Source organism: Monodon monoceros, unplaced genomic scaffold (assembly GCF_005190385.1).
Source record: "Monodon monoceros isolate NGI ecotype Baffin Bay Population unplaced genomic scaffold, NGI_Narwhal_1 Super_Scaffold_21, whole genome shotgun sequence".
NCBI lineage: Eukaryota > Metazoa > Chordata > Mammalia > Artiodactyla > Monodontidae > Monodon > Monodon monoceros.
Genome location: NW_021703778.1, coordinates 29,960,167 through 29,976,225, shown reverse-complemented (window position 1 = coordinate 29,976,225; position 16,059 = coordinate 29,960,167). Strand labels below are relative to the sequence as shown.

The 16,059-nt window shown below is 43.4% G+C and overlaps 1 protein-coding gene across 1 annotated transcript; it reads left to right on the top strand.

Moving 5' to 3' along the window:
* Positions 1-373: 373 nt before the first annotated feature.
* Positions 374-13,176, top strand: SNRPA1 (small nuclear ribonucleoprotein polypeptide A'). Its single transcript, XM_029238970.1, has 9 exons — positions 374-510; positions 2,106-2,253; positions 3,254-3,332; positions 7,299-7,345; positions 7,635-7,737; positions 8,325-8,404; positions 8,814-8,889; positions 9,542-9,635; positions 12,760-13,176. Exons 1-9 carry the CDS (start codon positions 429-431, stop codon positions 12,816-12,818), a joined length of 768 nt encoding a protein of 255 aa, XP_029094803.1. The 5' UTR covers positions 374-428; the 3' UTR covers positions 12,819-13,176.
* Positions 13,177-16,059: the final 2,883 nt, after the last annotated feature.

Genomic DNA, 16,059 nt, shown 5'->3' with positions numbered 1-16,059 from the left:
CTAACCACAAATTCGACCGGGGCGGGCGACCCAGCCCGTCCTCATCTGGTACGCCGGGGGCCAAAATCCGGGACCCATCACTGGACCCACGGGTGGAGTGAGGACAGTCACAGCCTCCCTTTCACCTCACGGTGCACAGATGCACGAGAAAGTTCCCTTTGGGGGCTTTCACATTTTGTTAACTTGCGGACACAGCTGTCTGGACTCGGGGTCCCTGCAGACCGCGGCGGTGCCAGAGGAACAGAGCCAGAACCAGAGCGGAGCCCGAGCCCAGGGGCGTGGCTCCTCGATTGCTTCGGCCTGGACGCCGCTCAGCCCGCGCACGCCGGCGGCGATTGGTGCTGCCTGGCGCGGGCGCGGGCGCGGGGCATGCCGGGACGTCGGTGGGGCGAGAGGAGCGGGCGGCGCGGCGGGCGGGAGGTGGCAGGATGGTGAAACTGACGGCGGAGCTGATAGAGCAGGCGGCGCAGTACACCAACGCCGTGCGGGACCGCGAGCTGGACCTGCGGGGTGAGTCGGACGGGGGCGGGCGGTCCGGCCTCCCCGCCCGCCAGGCGGCCCGGCCTAGCCGCGTGCGCCAGGGCCGGAGCGTGGCCGGCGGCCTGCGTCCCGGGCTCCGAGCCGGGCTGGGTCCCGCTGTCGTCGGCGAAAAGCCGTCCCTGGGCCCTTCCGAGGCGCCCCTCACCCCAGCTCCGCCCCACACACACGGGGCCGCCGGAACGCTCCGGTAGGACCGCGGGCCTGTGCCGGGCCAGCCGGGCGGGCTTCGCGGCCTGAGCCGCTGCGGGGCCGGGAAATACACGATCTAGCGGTTGCGATCCTCGTGCGGAGCGAGACGCGTTAACTTGCTGTCGTGAGAGTGTAGACAGGGTAAGGGCGCGAAGAGACGAAGTATGGGACAAAAGCGATTGTCTTCCCGATATTTGCCCCTCATTGGCTTCAGTCGTCTTTTCCCCTTTTACCAGAACATTGCAAAGAGCGGACTGTGGGAGCGAGGCTGGCGCTGCCCGGTGCCTGCGGAAGGGTCGCGGAAGCCCCCGAACTGTTAGGTTCCTGTAGTGATTTCCGCCTCGGCGTGCAGCTCGTCAGCATTTTAAGGGGCGGCTTCTCCGGGGATAAGATAATTAGTCTTGGCCTGAGATTCGCTCCCACGGGGAAAGCGCGGTCGCCGGAGCAGCACGGCTGCGGGCTCTGCTTCCTGCTTGCTTTTTTGTTTGCTGACAAAACCCAGTACTTTCGTTTTGTTGAAACTAAGTTTCTTAGAGAAAGGTTCAACTCAAGCGTAACCGACCGCTTTCACAGTCTTGGCACAGGTGATCCCTGCCTTCTCTCTGAGTCTGAAGTGCACCCCAACGTTGAGGAGTCTTGTTTTGGTGCAGCACTTACTTTGATGTAGCCCTTACAGCTCTGCACTGTGTACTTTCACCTTGGCTCGTTTAACTTCTTTTTTTCTCCGAGCACTTAGCACAGTAATTATGCCCGTGGTAGACAAATCAGGGAGTATTTGAGTTGTCCACAGGGTGATTTACCATTGTGTGTGAACTACTGACTTTCAACTCTGGGTTTGAGCTGGGGGAGGTGAAGTAAGGGGGAACTGTCATGATATCATGAAGACATCCCAATGAGTTCTAGGAATCGGGCCTGTGGGATGCAAAAGAGGTTGAGGGCTGTTGTCCACCACGTGTGAACAACGTTTGGACGCTGACAGTTAAGCAGCTCACAGCATAAAGTCCTCTTAGGCCACTTCACTAGCTCTGGGGCCTTGCTTAGAGCAGCATGAGGCACCTTGTAAATATTCTTGAAAACTGTTAGGTACTAGTTACTGCTAGTAAGTATTCTCATCATTACTGCCCTTGTCACCATCGCCATCCTCATGTCCACTGCTAGACTATAAGCTTCATGGCAGCTGGGACTTGTGACTGTCTTGTTCCTTGTACTATGTGCCAGTAACCTGGCAGTGTCTGACAACGGCATAGGTGCTAGGTAAACACTTTTGGAAGGAACATTAGCTGTGAGTCCAATTACATGAAATGCTGCTAATGTTTTAGGTGCCTTTTAATTATATTAATACTTGTGTGGGTGTGTTTTTTTCCTCCTTTTTGCAGGGTATAAAATTCCTGTCATTGAAAATCTAGGCGCTACCTTAGACCAGTTTGATGCCATTGATTTTTCTGACAATGAAATCAGGAAACTGGATGGTTTTCCTTTGTTGAGAAGACTGAAAACATTATTAGTGAACAACAACAGAATATGGTAATTGTCTACTAGTGGAAAGTAGCTTTTTCCCCCTAGAGTAAATGTTGCAGAGTTCCCTGAAGAAGTTGCAGTATATACTGCCAGTTAAACCTACATATTTCTTTTTTTTTCTTTTTAACCTACATATTTCTTAAATGGAAAATGAGCTGCACTTGTCTCATACAGATCCAGAGATTAATTTGTCATTGGTCTAGTCTTATTTGCATTTATTCAGAAATCTTGTGTGTATATATACATGTTCATGGTAAGTTTCTAATTTAAGTTAAAAACATGCTGCTTTGTACGTATTTTGGTTGATTTCTAAAATAATAATTAAAATTATCAGAGGGGTCATATTAAAGAGATAACATAAAATTCAACAATTATATTTTGACTGAACATCTCATTCTACCTCAAATCCTCTGCTATTTGTTTTTGTTTAACTGCAGCTGATTTTTAGAATATAGCTTATTGAAATTAAGATTTTTTTTTTGACCCACGTTCATCATCTCTGTAAATTTTGTTGGAGAAAAGTTATTAAAGGTCTACAGACAATGTCATTAAGAAGTTCTGGGTGTTGAGTTGCGGTTTTTTAATAGGTGTATTTCTCATGAGTTAACTATTCCGTTGTGGTTTGGTTGGTGTATCTTGTGCTTGAGCTGTGAATGCAGAACCACTTGTATTTCTGTGCTACCTGCACACAAGTGCTGAGATGAGCAAAGTAAGTCTATTTACACAGGACTTTCTCTTCGTCCTAGGTCTCATTAGATAGTGTAGTAGTGGAAAGAGCCCTCGGCAGCTTTCAGGAGGCATTTCAGGAGGCATGGGTTTTAAAATCATCCCACTTCTGTGACCTCAGACAAGTTTCCTCTTTGTGCCTCATTTTCCTTCTGTTAGAGTGTTGGAAGAAAGATCTCTAAGGTTCTTCCCACTTTGAAGTCCTCTGGGCAAGGGCTTAGATGAAGTTGTTAGCTTACTTAATTTTTACTTTCATTAAGATTTTTTCTTTTTATTTTAGCCGTATAGGTGAGGGACTTGATCAGGCTCTGCCCTGTCTGACAGAACTCATTCTCACCAACAACAGTCTTGTGGAATTGGTAAGTTGAACAGGGGAAAAACGTATTTGCAGGGAGGAGTTAAAGGTACCTACATGCCTTTTATAGAAAACTTGGAAAATTCAGAAAATTATCTCATCATCCTTTTTCTTTTCTTAATTAATTCAGGAAATGGGCCTTTTTTGGTTATGTGTTGCAAGTATCTTCCCACTCTCTAGCTCACCTTTTGACTCTCTTAGGGTCTTGATAGAGAAGTTCCTAGTTCAAGCATAATCCATTTCATCAGTCTGTTGTTACTAGTACTTTTGAGTTCTGTTAAGCTTCCCCTACCCCAGGGTCATAAAGAAACTCACATATTCTGTTTTCTAGAATCACAGTGTCCAGTATGGTAGCTGTTAGCCACAAGTGGCTACTTTGAATTAAGATATACTAGAATATAAAATACAGATTCTAGAGAGTTAGTACAAAAAAAAAGAATATAAACTATCAAATTTTTTAAACTGACATTAAAATGGTAATATTTTGGAAAATAGGTAAAACAATGTATTATTAAAATTAGTTTCTCCTGTTTTAATGTCACTACTAGAAAATTACATATGTGACATACATTAAATTTTGTTGGAGAGTTTTATTCAAGAAATTATTGTTTTACTCCACATTTAGATCAACGATCCATTTGAAATCTTTTTTTTTTAAAAAAAACATTATACTTTGTTTCTTATTTTTTTATAAATTTATTTATTTATTTTATTATTTTTGGCTGCGTTGGGTCTTCGTTGCTGCGTGTGGGCTTTCTCTAGTTGTGGCGAGCGGGCTTCGCATTGCGGTGGCTTCTCTTGTTGTGGAGCATGGGCTCCAGGTGCACGGGCTTCAGTAGTTGCGGCTCACGGGCTTAGTTGCCCCTCAGCATGTGGGATCTTCCCAGACCAGGGCTCGAACCTGTGTCCCCTGCATTGGCAGGTGGATTCTTAACCACTGTGCCACCAAGGAAGCCCCTGAAATCCAGTTTCTTATAAGATAGGGGGCAAGTTTCATTTTCTCTATTTGGATTTGATTATTTTTATGCTTTTTAAATTTCTGCTCTGTGTATAATTTTTAACAAAATTGAGCTTATACATTGTTTTGCAACCTAAATTTCTCACTTAAATACTGGATGTTTAAGTTCATATGATATAACTTGATTTAAGGTTATTATGTCCTTAACCCCTCCCTTCCCTATTTCCCTGATTGTTCCTTTCCTGGTGGACGAGGTCTATAAGCTTCTTTCAGATTCCCAAAGGAGTACTTGACTCCAAAAGTAAGAAAGCACTGATCTGAGGGCATGTCCTTTCTAAACTATATGAGGTATGTGCGTTCATAGGGAACTTGTGGCATGATGCGGGCAGTATATTCTGTGTGTTGTAATTGTGTTTAAAGCTGTTTGCAAAGATGAAGGCTGTCACCGAAAGAGGTGTATTAAAATCCTGCATGATAGTGGATTTGACTGTTTCCATGGAGTTCTGTCAATTTTAGTTTTATATATTTTTAGGTTATTTTATTTGATATATCCAAATTTTATGTATCTTACTGATGAAATAAACCTTTTATGTGTGGTGACCCTCTTTACATCTTATTAGTGCTGTTTTACCCTGGTTGTCTGTTTTATCTGCTGCAGTATACCAAAACAAGCTTTCTTTCAATTAGTATTTGCATAATCATTTCTTTCATCCTAACTTTACATTGTTTTTCTGTACTTACATTTTAGATTTGTCTCTTGAAAACAGCATATGATAGGATTCTTTTTTTAAATCCAGTCTGAAGTCTGACTTTTAAATGAAATAGTCTGTTTATGTTTAATGTAATTACTGGTATATTTGAGTTTATCTTCTTTCTTTTCTAGAATTTTTTATTTGTTCCATCTATCTGCAATTTTTTTCCTCTCCTGTATTGCTCGCTCTCTCTTTTTTTGGCATTCCACTTCTCCTTCTGATAGTTTAGAGATTAACTAATTATTAAATAGACTCTGTTTCTATTCTTAGCATCCTAGGAATTAGCACACCCATATTTATCCAAGTGTAAAGCAGTTAACCAGCACCTCTACCTCCTGAATAATGTGGCACCATAACCATCTCACCACCCCCCACACCCCCGTGAAGACATCAGTGTGTTTTGCACAGTCCGTATGTGTATCTGTGTGTGTGTGACTAAATTTACCGTTCTTCCTTTCTTTTGGTTTTTGCAGCTTTATTGAAGTATGATGAACAAATGAAAATTATATATGTTTAAGGTGTACAATGTGAAATTTGATATATGTATACATTGTGAAATGATTACCACAGACTAACATATTCACCACTTCACCTAGTTACCTTTTCGTGTGTGCAGTGAGAATACTTGCGATCTACTTTTTTATCATACTGAGTACACCATATGTTATTTTTACTATAGTCGCAATGTTGTACCTGAAATCTCTAGAACTTATTTATCTTATAACTGAAAGTTTGTGCTCTTTAATCAATAGCTCATCTCCCCTTTCCTTCACCCCCCAGCCTCTGGTAACCACCATTCAACTCTGTTGCTGTGGGTTGGACTTTTCTTGAGATTCCACATAAAAGTGAGGTCAGGCAATATTTGTCTTCCTTTGTTCCTTTTTGGATTGTTCTTTAGATTTCCTTTAGTGATGGTGTGCCAGTAGCAAGCTTTAGAGCTCCCTCCCATGCTGTTGTGAGGTATTTAAAAGTGGCAGCTTTCTGAGCACCTGGCTATATTGTCCTCCCCTGATTTTACTTGTACTTTTTTCCTTATTGTCCCTCTTGGCCCTGTCCCACTTAGTTCAGATCTGTTCTAGCAGTTTCTCCTCCATGTGGGGCTTTGTTCTGGAAAGGGCACAGTTTCTGGTGGAGTGAAGTCTCAGATTGCTCGAGCCCTTCAGGCGTCATCACACACTTAATGTGTTCATTATTGGGACATGCCTATCCTTTCTCAAACTGGGTACCTGTCAGTTGCTTTGGAGTTCTCGGGTCTCTTGGACACCTCTCTGCCTTTCCTCTCTTCTTCCTGTATGGATGTTGTCACCAGGCAAGTCATGTAGCTCTCACAGTAGTTTGTCCTCACTGGCTTCTGTGTTAGGTTCTTGCCAGAGTACCTTTTCATCTAGTTTGCTTGTAGTTGACCGTACATTTTGGTTTTCCTATCCTTGTGGCACTGTGTTTTATGACATAACTTGGGAAGATTCAAAAGCTAACCTGCCTTCTTCCCATATACGTTTTTTTTTTTTTTTTTTTTTTTTTTTTGCGGTACGTGGGCTTCTCACTGTTGTGGCCTCTCCCGTTGCGGAGCACAGGCTCTGGACGCGCAGGCTCAGCAGCCATGGCTCACAGGCCAAGCTGCTCCGTGGCATGTGGGATCTTCCCGGACTGGGGTACGAACCCGCGTCCCCTGCATCGGCAGGCGGACTCTCAACCACTTCACCACCAGGGAAGCCCAATATATATGTTATTTTTTAAGTGTACTCCTTGTCCTTGAAAATTTTATTTGAAAAGGTTTGGGGGCGCCTAGAATAAAGCTGCCTTCCCTCAAAGATGACATACCCGTGTTGCTCCCAGGCACCAACAGGAAAAACCACCTTACACCAAGATCACGGTTTGAGGTTCCCTATGTGAACAACTTGCTCAAAAGTTACAGCAGTTTTCACATTGCTTTCTTTTCTCAATCACTGCTTTAACCTTAGTAGTCCTTTTGAACTTGCTACAGGAAATGATTTTTTTTTTTTTTTTTGGTCTCTTCTGCTGTTGAGACAGAAACTGCTGTGGCCAAGATACTAAGTTTAAGAAGCTCAAATTTATGAACCAGGGTATTCAGTAGAAATGTACCAAGCATCTGTGATGTGCTAGTGTTGTGCGGTTCTGGGGCAGGAAAAACAAATGCATAAAAGACAAGATCAGTCCTTGCTCCAAAGGCATCCACCATTTCACAGTATCAAAATGGGGTGTGGTATTCATGTTCTTACCTGTGGCTGTTATTTTACAGGGTGATCTGGACCCTTTGGCATCTCTCAAATCATTGACTTACCTAAGGTATGGAAATTATTTGTGGTGGTGACAATAAAGTCTTTTAAAATAACACCATTACCAGCCTTGATCTTAAAGTCATCAGTTAGTAAAAAGTACCTTTAAAAAACAAATACTGAAAGTATTTCCTTTGGGCTATGTTAAAATTTCCCTAGTGTTAAGTTCTTATGACATTGAAATGTGAAGAATAGTGAACTTTGCCTTACTTCATGGACTCATTAGGTTTTATTAAAATGGACCTCTTGAATGCTGTGCTGTGAACAACATTGGCACTGTATTGTTCCTTTTCTTGTAGTATTCTAAGGAATCCTGTAACAAATAAGAAGCATTACAGACTATATGTGATTTATAAAGTTCCACAAGTCAGAGTACTGGATTTCCAGAAGGTGAAACTAAAAGTAAGTATTACTCTGTTGTAAGTCATTATAGATTGGTGTGTTTTCCTTTATACTTTCGTTACTGACTTTTTAAATGTCCCAGTGATTTTTATCATTGGTTTATAATGAGAATGGGGAGGGGGTGCTGAGTCAATTTTCGCATACGGTGTTTATGGTGGGACTTTGAGTTCCGGTTGTCTTGTGTGGGGCTGGCCTTTCTAGAGGTGGCACAGCCTCAGAGCCGCTGTGGGCACTGTCACAGCAGACGGCCTGCTTAGATGCACTCCCTGTGGGGAGTGTAATGTAATCCACGTTTCAGTACCTTTAATTGTTAGAATGATTTTCCCTTTATTGGGGGATTTTTTTTTTTTTTTTAACCTTCTTAGTTCCTTGAGAGCCCCTCCTTGAAACTCGGAGAGGGAACTTTCTTCAAGGACCTTCACCAGAAAGGCGACCACTGTGTCTCCTTTTAATGTGAAATTGGCTTTGTGGTATTTTCACCAGCCCAGAGTATTCCAGGAGAGTTTTCTTCCATGTTTTCTGAGGAATGCATCTAAATGCATGTGGTATTCCTATTTCCATTAACTATGTGTGTGGTGTCGCTGTAGGAGCGTCAGGAAGCAGAGAAAATGTTCAAGGGCAAACGGGGTGCACAGCTTGCAAAGGATATTGCCAGGAGAAGCAAAACGTAAGATCCGGATATCCAACTTCACTCCACTTCACCTTCAGAAACATTATCTGTCTGGCATTTTGCCTCCTGCAAAATGAAATGAAACACCTGTGACTAATACAGTACTAAATTTGCGTGATGATGATCCATGACCATCAGTGGTCCATGTATCACATGAGATTTCTACCAGGGTAGCAGAGCAAATATTTCAGTATTCAGTCTTAGTGTGATATTATATACGTCCTCCTTTCTCTGTAGGAAGATGAACTGGGTGGTGTTTCTGAAGGAGAGAGTTTCTTGTATCAGTTTGTTAACAAAGATAAGATACTACACTGGTTGAATTACTTTCAAAAGCTTTTGAAAGTAAAAGAGAAGCAATTTCTATTGGTCTGGATTTGACAGTTTTGTACTTCCCTCCCCTCCCAAGTTTCAATCCAGGTGCTGGTTTGCCAACTGACAAAAAGAAAGGTGGGCCATCTCCAGGGGATGTGGAAGCAATCAAGGTAATCATGTGTTAGGATTCTTGGACTGGAGTGAGCTGTTATGGGTTTAGGACACAAAATTATGTAATAACCCAAGTAATAAATCAAACACTGCAAATTTTCCCCACAGTTGTTAGAATCCAGCTGTAGTTTTGTGTAAGGAAAAACTAGCTTAAAGATATCATATGACCAGACTTTGACTTGAATTAATTATATGAGCCAGTCAAAGTGGAGGCAACTCTGGTCTTTCTCATTTTCCCAGGATGTGTTTTATTTGAACAGTTAGTTACCTTTGCATGCTGTCTTAATTTTTACTTTGAAAGATTTGCTACCTGAAAGATCCTGCTTGATGAGAAATCCTAATTTTATAATACTGCCTCCTAAATTATCCAGTAGCATAGTTCCAAATAGGTACTTGAATTAGCTAAGATTTTAGGACACGAGCAGCGATTATTTGCTCTCTTATAATAGGGTCTACAGCTGTTTACCAATTTTGGAAATTTATGATTTGGTTTTGGGCTTGATTTCACTGTGCCAGTAAAATTCTTCCCCCAACAAAGAACTATTTAATATTCCAACTCAAAAAGACGGTGTGAATTCCTGTGAGTGTTTTCTGGGTGGTGGAGGCTTAGATGAAAGTAACTGTCCGTCTCCATTGTCTCCTGGCATCCAGAATGCTATAGCAAACGCATCAACTTTGGCTGAAGTGGAGCGGCTGAAGGGCTTGCTTCAGTCCGGTCAGATACCTGGCAGAGAACGCAGATCAGGTAACAATGTTCTGTCTTTGTTTCCAAATTAATGGTACACTTGGAGTGATTGCAAAACAGTTTAGATGCTACGACCCAAGAATGCTACAATAGTGCCTCATTACCATCTAATGTAATCCACACAAAATGCCTTTAAATGCTCTTTGAAGAGAAATCATTTGTTAAATAATGTTATGTTCTAGGACTCTGGGGTTCTTGTAAAAGTTGAGACAAACATTATTTCATAGCCATGGAATGAAAGCAAACAGTAGAGGTGACCGTGTTGCCTTTGACCCCTGTCCATGTAGGCTAGCTTAGCAGATGAGGACACAGGCTCCAGAGCCAGACAGGCTGAGGGTCAGAGCTTAGCTTCACCAGTTCTGTCCTTGGGTAAATTTCTTAATCTCCACTTACTCTTAAATCTGTGTCCTTATCTTTAAATCTGAGATAGTGATAATGGTAACCTCAAAAGGTTGTTGGGAGGACTAAGATACTTCGTAGGTAGCACTGAGCATAGGGTGTGAGCCCTTCTGATAGTAAATGCCAGCTTTGTGTCAGGCAAACTGGTGGACACTTGGGTATAAAGTGAAAACTACCCCAGACCATGCGTATTACAAGTTTGATATGAATGTAACTGAGACCTCTGTCTAGACTGGCAGCTCAGGGAAAGTTTCCTTGGGGAAATAATGCTGGAACTGAAGCTAAAAATGAGTAAGACATTAATTAGACCAGTGGTTCTCATCCGTCTGGTCCTTAGGGCCCTGGGGCACACATTTTTGGTTTCCTGGGTGACGATGGAATGGGGGTGCATAAAGCACCTCTGCCTACATGGGTGGTTGGCTCCCTGCGCTTGTGCTGGCTCAGGTGAGAGGCAGGCAGCTTCACCAACGTGAAGTGAGCTTGCCACTTCAAGGAGAGCAGCCAGTATTTGTTACCAATGATAATCAAATTTTCAAGCAGAAGTTAAAAGCTGGGAAAATTTTTTTCCACAATTGTAACCTTGACAGTTTCCCAGTACTTCCAGACTTCTCTGCGGAAATTGTTGCTATTAATGAATGTGATTTTTTATATAACATATAAAGAAATGGGTCAACATTTGGAAGACCTGTATAACTCAGTGAACAACGTTTTCCAAATGATGTTACAGAGTCATGCATCCATTCAGAGTACAGAATAAACCGGTGGATTTTCAAGTTAGAGAGTATGAAAAGTTCATTGATAAGGTTTCAGACTCCACACTGCAATCTAACCTTTAAGAAACTACCACTTTCAGGACTTCCCTGGCAGTCCAATGGTTAAGACTTGGCTTTTACTGCTGTGGGCCTGGGTTCGGTCCCTGGTTGGGGAACTAAAATCCCACAAGCCAAGTGGCGTGGCCAAAAAAAAAAACAACTACCACTTCTGTCAAGTTTGGGCATAGTATCAGAAAAGAATATCCACAACTGCCTGCAAATACTTAAAATACTCCTCCCTTGTCTAACTACATGTCTGTGTGAGGCTGATTTTCTTCATACCCTTTAATCAAAACAACATACTGTAGCAAGTGGAATGATGAAGTCAGTACAAGGGTCCAGCTGCTATTTGGCAGACATTACAGAGATGGGCAAAACTAGAAAATAATGCCAACTTTCTCACTAAATATTTTTGTTTTAGAAAATATTGGTATTGTTATATTTTATAAAAATATAAACATTGTTACTATATAATAGATTTATTGTTTTAATGAATTAACTGTTTTTTAAAATACTTTTAATTTTCTAACATACTATCGATAAACGTAATCTACTTAAACAAAAGCTCTTTGGGTCCTAAAATTAAAGTATTTGAGAACCCCTGAACTAGACAAAGGCAGAACGGCATTCTCGGGGCAAGGAACTGCACTGGCAGAAAACCTGTGATACGAGAGCCTTGCACACTTGGACTGAAGGAGGACAGTGTGAGCCAAGGTCAAGGGATGGGGGGGAATGTGGTGAGACAGGCAGCAGAGTGAGCTCTCAAGTCCAGCCCTTCCGGGGACTGCAGGCCTGCAGTCCCCATGCCGGAGGAGGTCTGCGGTCCTGAGAACAATACAGGTCTGTCAGAGGCTTTCAAGACTCCGTGGTAACAGCTTGGGGGAGGAAGCTGTGTCTAATTGCTTATTGGGACTGCAGTATAACAAAATTACTGAATTAATTTGCTTCCCCTAAAGTGTTTTATTTGGGCCTTAGGCTAGCTTTGGATTTTTCAGTGTCATCTAAACATGCGGGCACATTGAGGACAGGAAGATGGAGATTGTTCCTGGTTCTGTCAATTTCAGTGGGCCCAGGCTTCTGAGTAGCACTTCCTGTATCTAGAAATGTAATGTTTGGGTCTAACTAGAAACAAACATGAGAAATTTTCCCTAACATTGACAGGGTTAAAACATTTCCTTTATCAGAATACACTGACTAAAATATCTGCAATAAATTGTTGACAAATAACAACTGTTTCATTGTTGTTGCCATATTTTTCTTAATTTAGAGACATAGTCACTAACTGACTATCCCCAGCATGTGGTAGGTATTCCCCCCCGCCCCTTTTTTTAATTTTTTTTATCTTTTTGAGTGTTCCCAGTTTCTTTGCCCATAGTAGTGGCAAGAACAAAACACAAAGTGTAAGCTTCTTATGTTTATAAAAAATGAGTTATCAGGCTTCCCTGGTGGCACAGTGGTTGAGGGTCCACCTGCCGATGCAGGGGACACAGGTTCGTGCCCCGGTCCGGGAGGATCCCATGTGCCGTGGATCGGCTAGGCCCGTGAGCCATGGCCGCTGAGCCTGAGTGTCTGGAGCTTGTGCTCCGCAACGGGAGAGGCCATGGCAGTGAGAGGCCCGCGTACCGCAAAAAAAAAAAAAAAGAGTTATCAGCTTGACTAGAATGGCAGGCAAAGAGTTTGACTTTCATAAAACACCTTTGTGACCCTTCCCCTTAGGAACTGACAATCCTTTCCAATACCTGCCAAAGATAGATGGTCTCCAGTCCCTAAACTCCTCAAGGCAGAGGCCGCTGTTGGGCTTTTGTACCTTGCCCAGGGCCTGGCACACAGCAGCCTCACGGATGGGTGCTCACACACTGAGCAAGCACGTTCTCTAGCATTGATATTACTTCCGGCTTTGTGTTTTTCTCTAGGCCCCACTGATGATGGTGAAGAGGAGATGGAAGAAGACACAGTCACAAATGGGTCCTGAGCAGGGTGGCCTCTAAGGATCTCAGGACATACAATAGTCCACTTCAGACAGGTCCTGCTTTTTGAATAGCCTTGTTTGTGTCAGCAAAGTAGAGTTCATAAGCATTGTTGAAATGCTTAAGACTGCTGGTAATTTTGTAATAAAAATTTTGAAATCTAAATGCCAGTTTTCTATCAATAGTGCAAATAAGGACACGCTGTGCTGCGGATTGCACGTCATTGGGGTGTGTGTGTGGTGAGGCCTGGACGTGTGGGAGTTGGAAATGCAGGAGAGCAGATCTTGTGGGTAGGCTTCCCAGTCCTCATAAAATGTTTAGGTTTTTAAATTCATAATAAAACTTACGATTATCTGTGTGCTGCCACTGATTGTCAGAATTTGCGATCTTGGGTGCATTTTTTTCTGCATGAAGAATAACAAGAGCTTTGTTAAAGGCAGCCAGGCTCTAGGGCTTTACAGAAGTCAACATCCTTTAAAGTTTTTATTTAACCCTATGTACAAACATGCAAACGATGAACTGCTGGTTGGGACAGTTAGAGGGGATGTGATGTCTGCCTGTCAGTTGGTGGGATTTGTGCAGAGCAGCAGCACGTTCCAGCGCTGAGGACGCAGTGGAGGAGTCGGGGCTGCCCGGCAGCCCACTAAGGCGTGGTGTCCAGCTCCTGGGTGCCCATTACAGTCCTAACACCCTGCTGTGGCCAGTTTGGGCTAATGTAAAAATCAAGGTGGGGCTTCCTTGGTGGCGCAGTGGTTAAGAATCCTCCTGCCAATGCAGGGGACACGGGTTCGAGCCCTGGTCCAGGAGGATCCCACATGCCGTGGAACAGCTAAGCCCGTGCACCACAACTACTGAGCCTGCGCTCTAGAGCCCGTGAGCCACAACTACTGAGCCCACGTGCCACAACTACTGACTCCACATGCCACAACTACTGAGGCCCGCGCACCTAGAGACGGTGCTCTGCAACAAGAGAAGCCACCGCAGTGAGAAGCCCGCGCTCCGCAACGAAGAGTAGCTCCCGCTCGCCACAACTAGAGAAAGCCCGTGTGCAGCAATGAAGACCCAGTGTAGCCAAAAATAAATACATAAAAAAAATAAATTTATAAATAATAAATTTTTTAATAAATAAAAATCAAGGTGGTGGAGGGGAGTGCCTTCACCAGCCATCTTTTCTCATCTGCTGGTGTTTATGGTGGTGTTTTTTAAAGCTCCCTGGATGATTTCTAAATGTGAGAAGCACTCCTCTAAATAGGCCCTGAAACAGTTTGGGGTGATTGCTGATGGACTAGTTGCTGTTCGTGTGAGGCATATACAGGATGCCTGGGACACGAAGAAACTCCTGCTTGGAGGAGCTGACAGTCTAACTGGGGAGACAGAACCTCACACAGTAGTGGGGCTAAACCTCAGTGCAGTAGCAACAAAGAGAAAAGAATGGGTAGAGCCTTCAGAAAGCTTCGGAAAGGAGGTGGAGCTTGGGCATCAGGAGGACCTGGCCTTTAGATTTCCTTAGTACAACCCTAGACCAGTGCCTCTCCAACTCCAGTGCACTGTGAACCCTGGGGGTCTTGCCAGAATGCAGGGTCTTTTGTGGGGCCTGAGGCTCTGTGCTTCTAGCAGGTTCCCAGGAGCTGTCCATCGGAGGATAGCAGTCAGGATTTCTAGCCTTACTGCTCACCCCTTCCTTACACCTTCAACTCCTTCAGGGGCCGTCCCCTATGATCTGTTTACTGATTCATTACAAAAAGCACTTCTCTTTCTCTTTGGAAGTAAAGTGTGGTCTTACCTGCCTCTTCTTTAGCAAATCATTTTTCTGGATGATTGTGCCATGTCAGGAAGGGCCTGTGCTGTCAGGAACCAGGATTTATATTCAGCCCGTGGCGGCACTGAAAAGGCCTCCCTGGCAGAGGCCAGCCTACTGGGTGTCTGAGTGACACTCGCAGCTTCTGATGGAGGGGATAATGTTCAAAAAGCCAGGTGGTAACACTTTCTCTCTTGACAGTGGAGTAGGTACTTGGCGTGAGCTCAGAGTTGGGTCTGGTTTTCACTCAGGTTGGATTTCAATATTTTGATTGCTAGTGCTGTGTCCATCACCAGTTTGGGGGCATTTCCCTGATGGACCTCCCTACACCCTCCCCAGTCATGATTCATCTTTCAAAGCTCCCAACGGGAAAGGTTTACAATCCCATGACATGACCAAAGCACAAGACTGCAGAAAAGCCACAGCAATTCCAGAGGGCTACAGGCCCCTGAGCTGCCCCCTCCCCTGCCAGCTGGCTGATCCCCAACCCCCACCAACAACCGAGGAGGGAGGGAGGAGAGGGGAAGGGAAGGAGAGAGGAAGAAAAGTATCTCCTGAGAACCCTGCTCCACTCCAGGGACTGCTCACCCCAGCCTGGCCTTGATCCACACTTCCCTGCCTGAGCTCTCCAAAGAAGTAAAACTGTTTGCAGATGACATGACGCTATATGTAGAAAACCCTAAAGATGCTACCAGAAAACTACTAGAGCTCATCAATGAACTCAGTAAAGTTGCTGGATACAAAATTAATACATAGAAATCTGTTGCATTTCAATACACTACCAATGAAATATCTGAAAGAGAAATTAAGGAAACAATTCCATTTACCATTGCATCAAAAAGAATAAAATACCTAGGAATAAGCCTACCTAAGGAGGCAAAAGACCTGCACTCCAAAAACTGTAAGATGCTGATGAAAGAAACTGAAAACCATACAAACGGAAAGAATGGAGGTGGAGGAATCATGCTCCTGGTCTTCAGACTATACTACAAAGCTACAATAATCGAAACAGTATGGTACTGGCACAAAAATATATGGATCGATGGAACAGGATAGAAAGCCGAGAAATAAACCCATTTGTGGTCAATTACTCTACAACAAAGGAGGCAAGAATGTACAGTGGAGAAAAAAATCTCTTCAGTAAGTGTTGCTGGGAAAACTGGACAGCTACATGTAAAAGAATGAAATTAGAAAACCTCACACTATATACAAAAATAAACTCAAAATGGATTAAAGACCTAAATGTAAGACTGGATACTATAAAACTCCTAGAGGAGAACAGGCAGAACACTAACAAATCGCAGCAATATCTTTTTGGATCCATCTCCTAGAGTAATGGAAATAAAAATAAATGGGACCTAATTAAACTTAAAAGCTTTTGCAAAGGAAACCATAAACAAAACGAAAAGACAACCTACAGACTGGGAGAAAATATTTGCAAATGATGT

Bases quoted from the DNA above. Each gene is read 5' to 3' on its own strand.
- SNRPA1 (XM_029238970.1), top strand. From the start codon at position 429: ATGGTGAAACTGACGGCGGAGCTGATAGAGCAGGCGGCGCAGTACACC. The intron at 7,738-8,324 runs GTAAGTATTACT...GTGTCGCTGTAG, and splicing joins TCCAGAAGGTGAAACTAAAA to GAGCGTCAGGAAGCAGAGAA. The intron at 9,636-12,759 runs GTAACAATGTTC...GTTTTTCTCTAG, and splicing joins TGGCAGAGAACGCAGATCAG to GCCCCACTGATGATGGTGAA.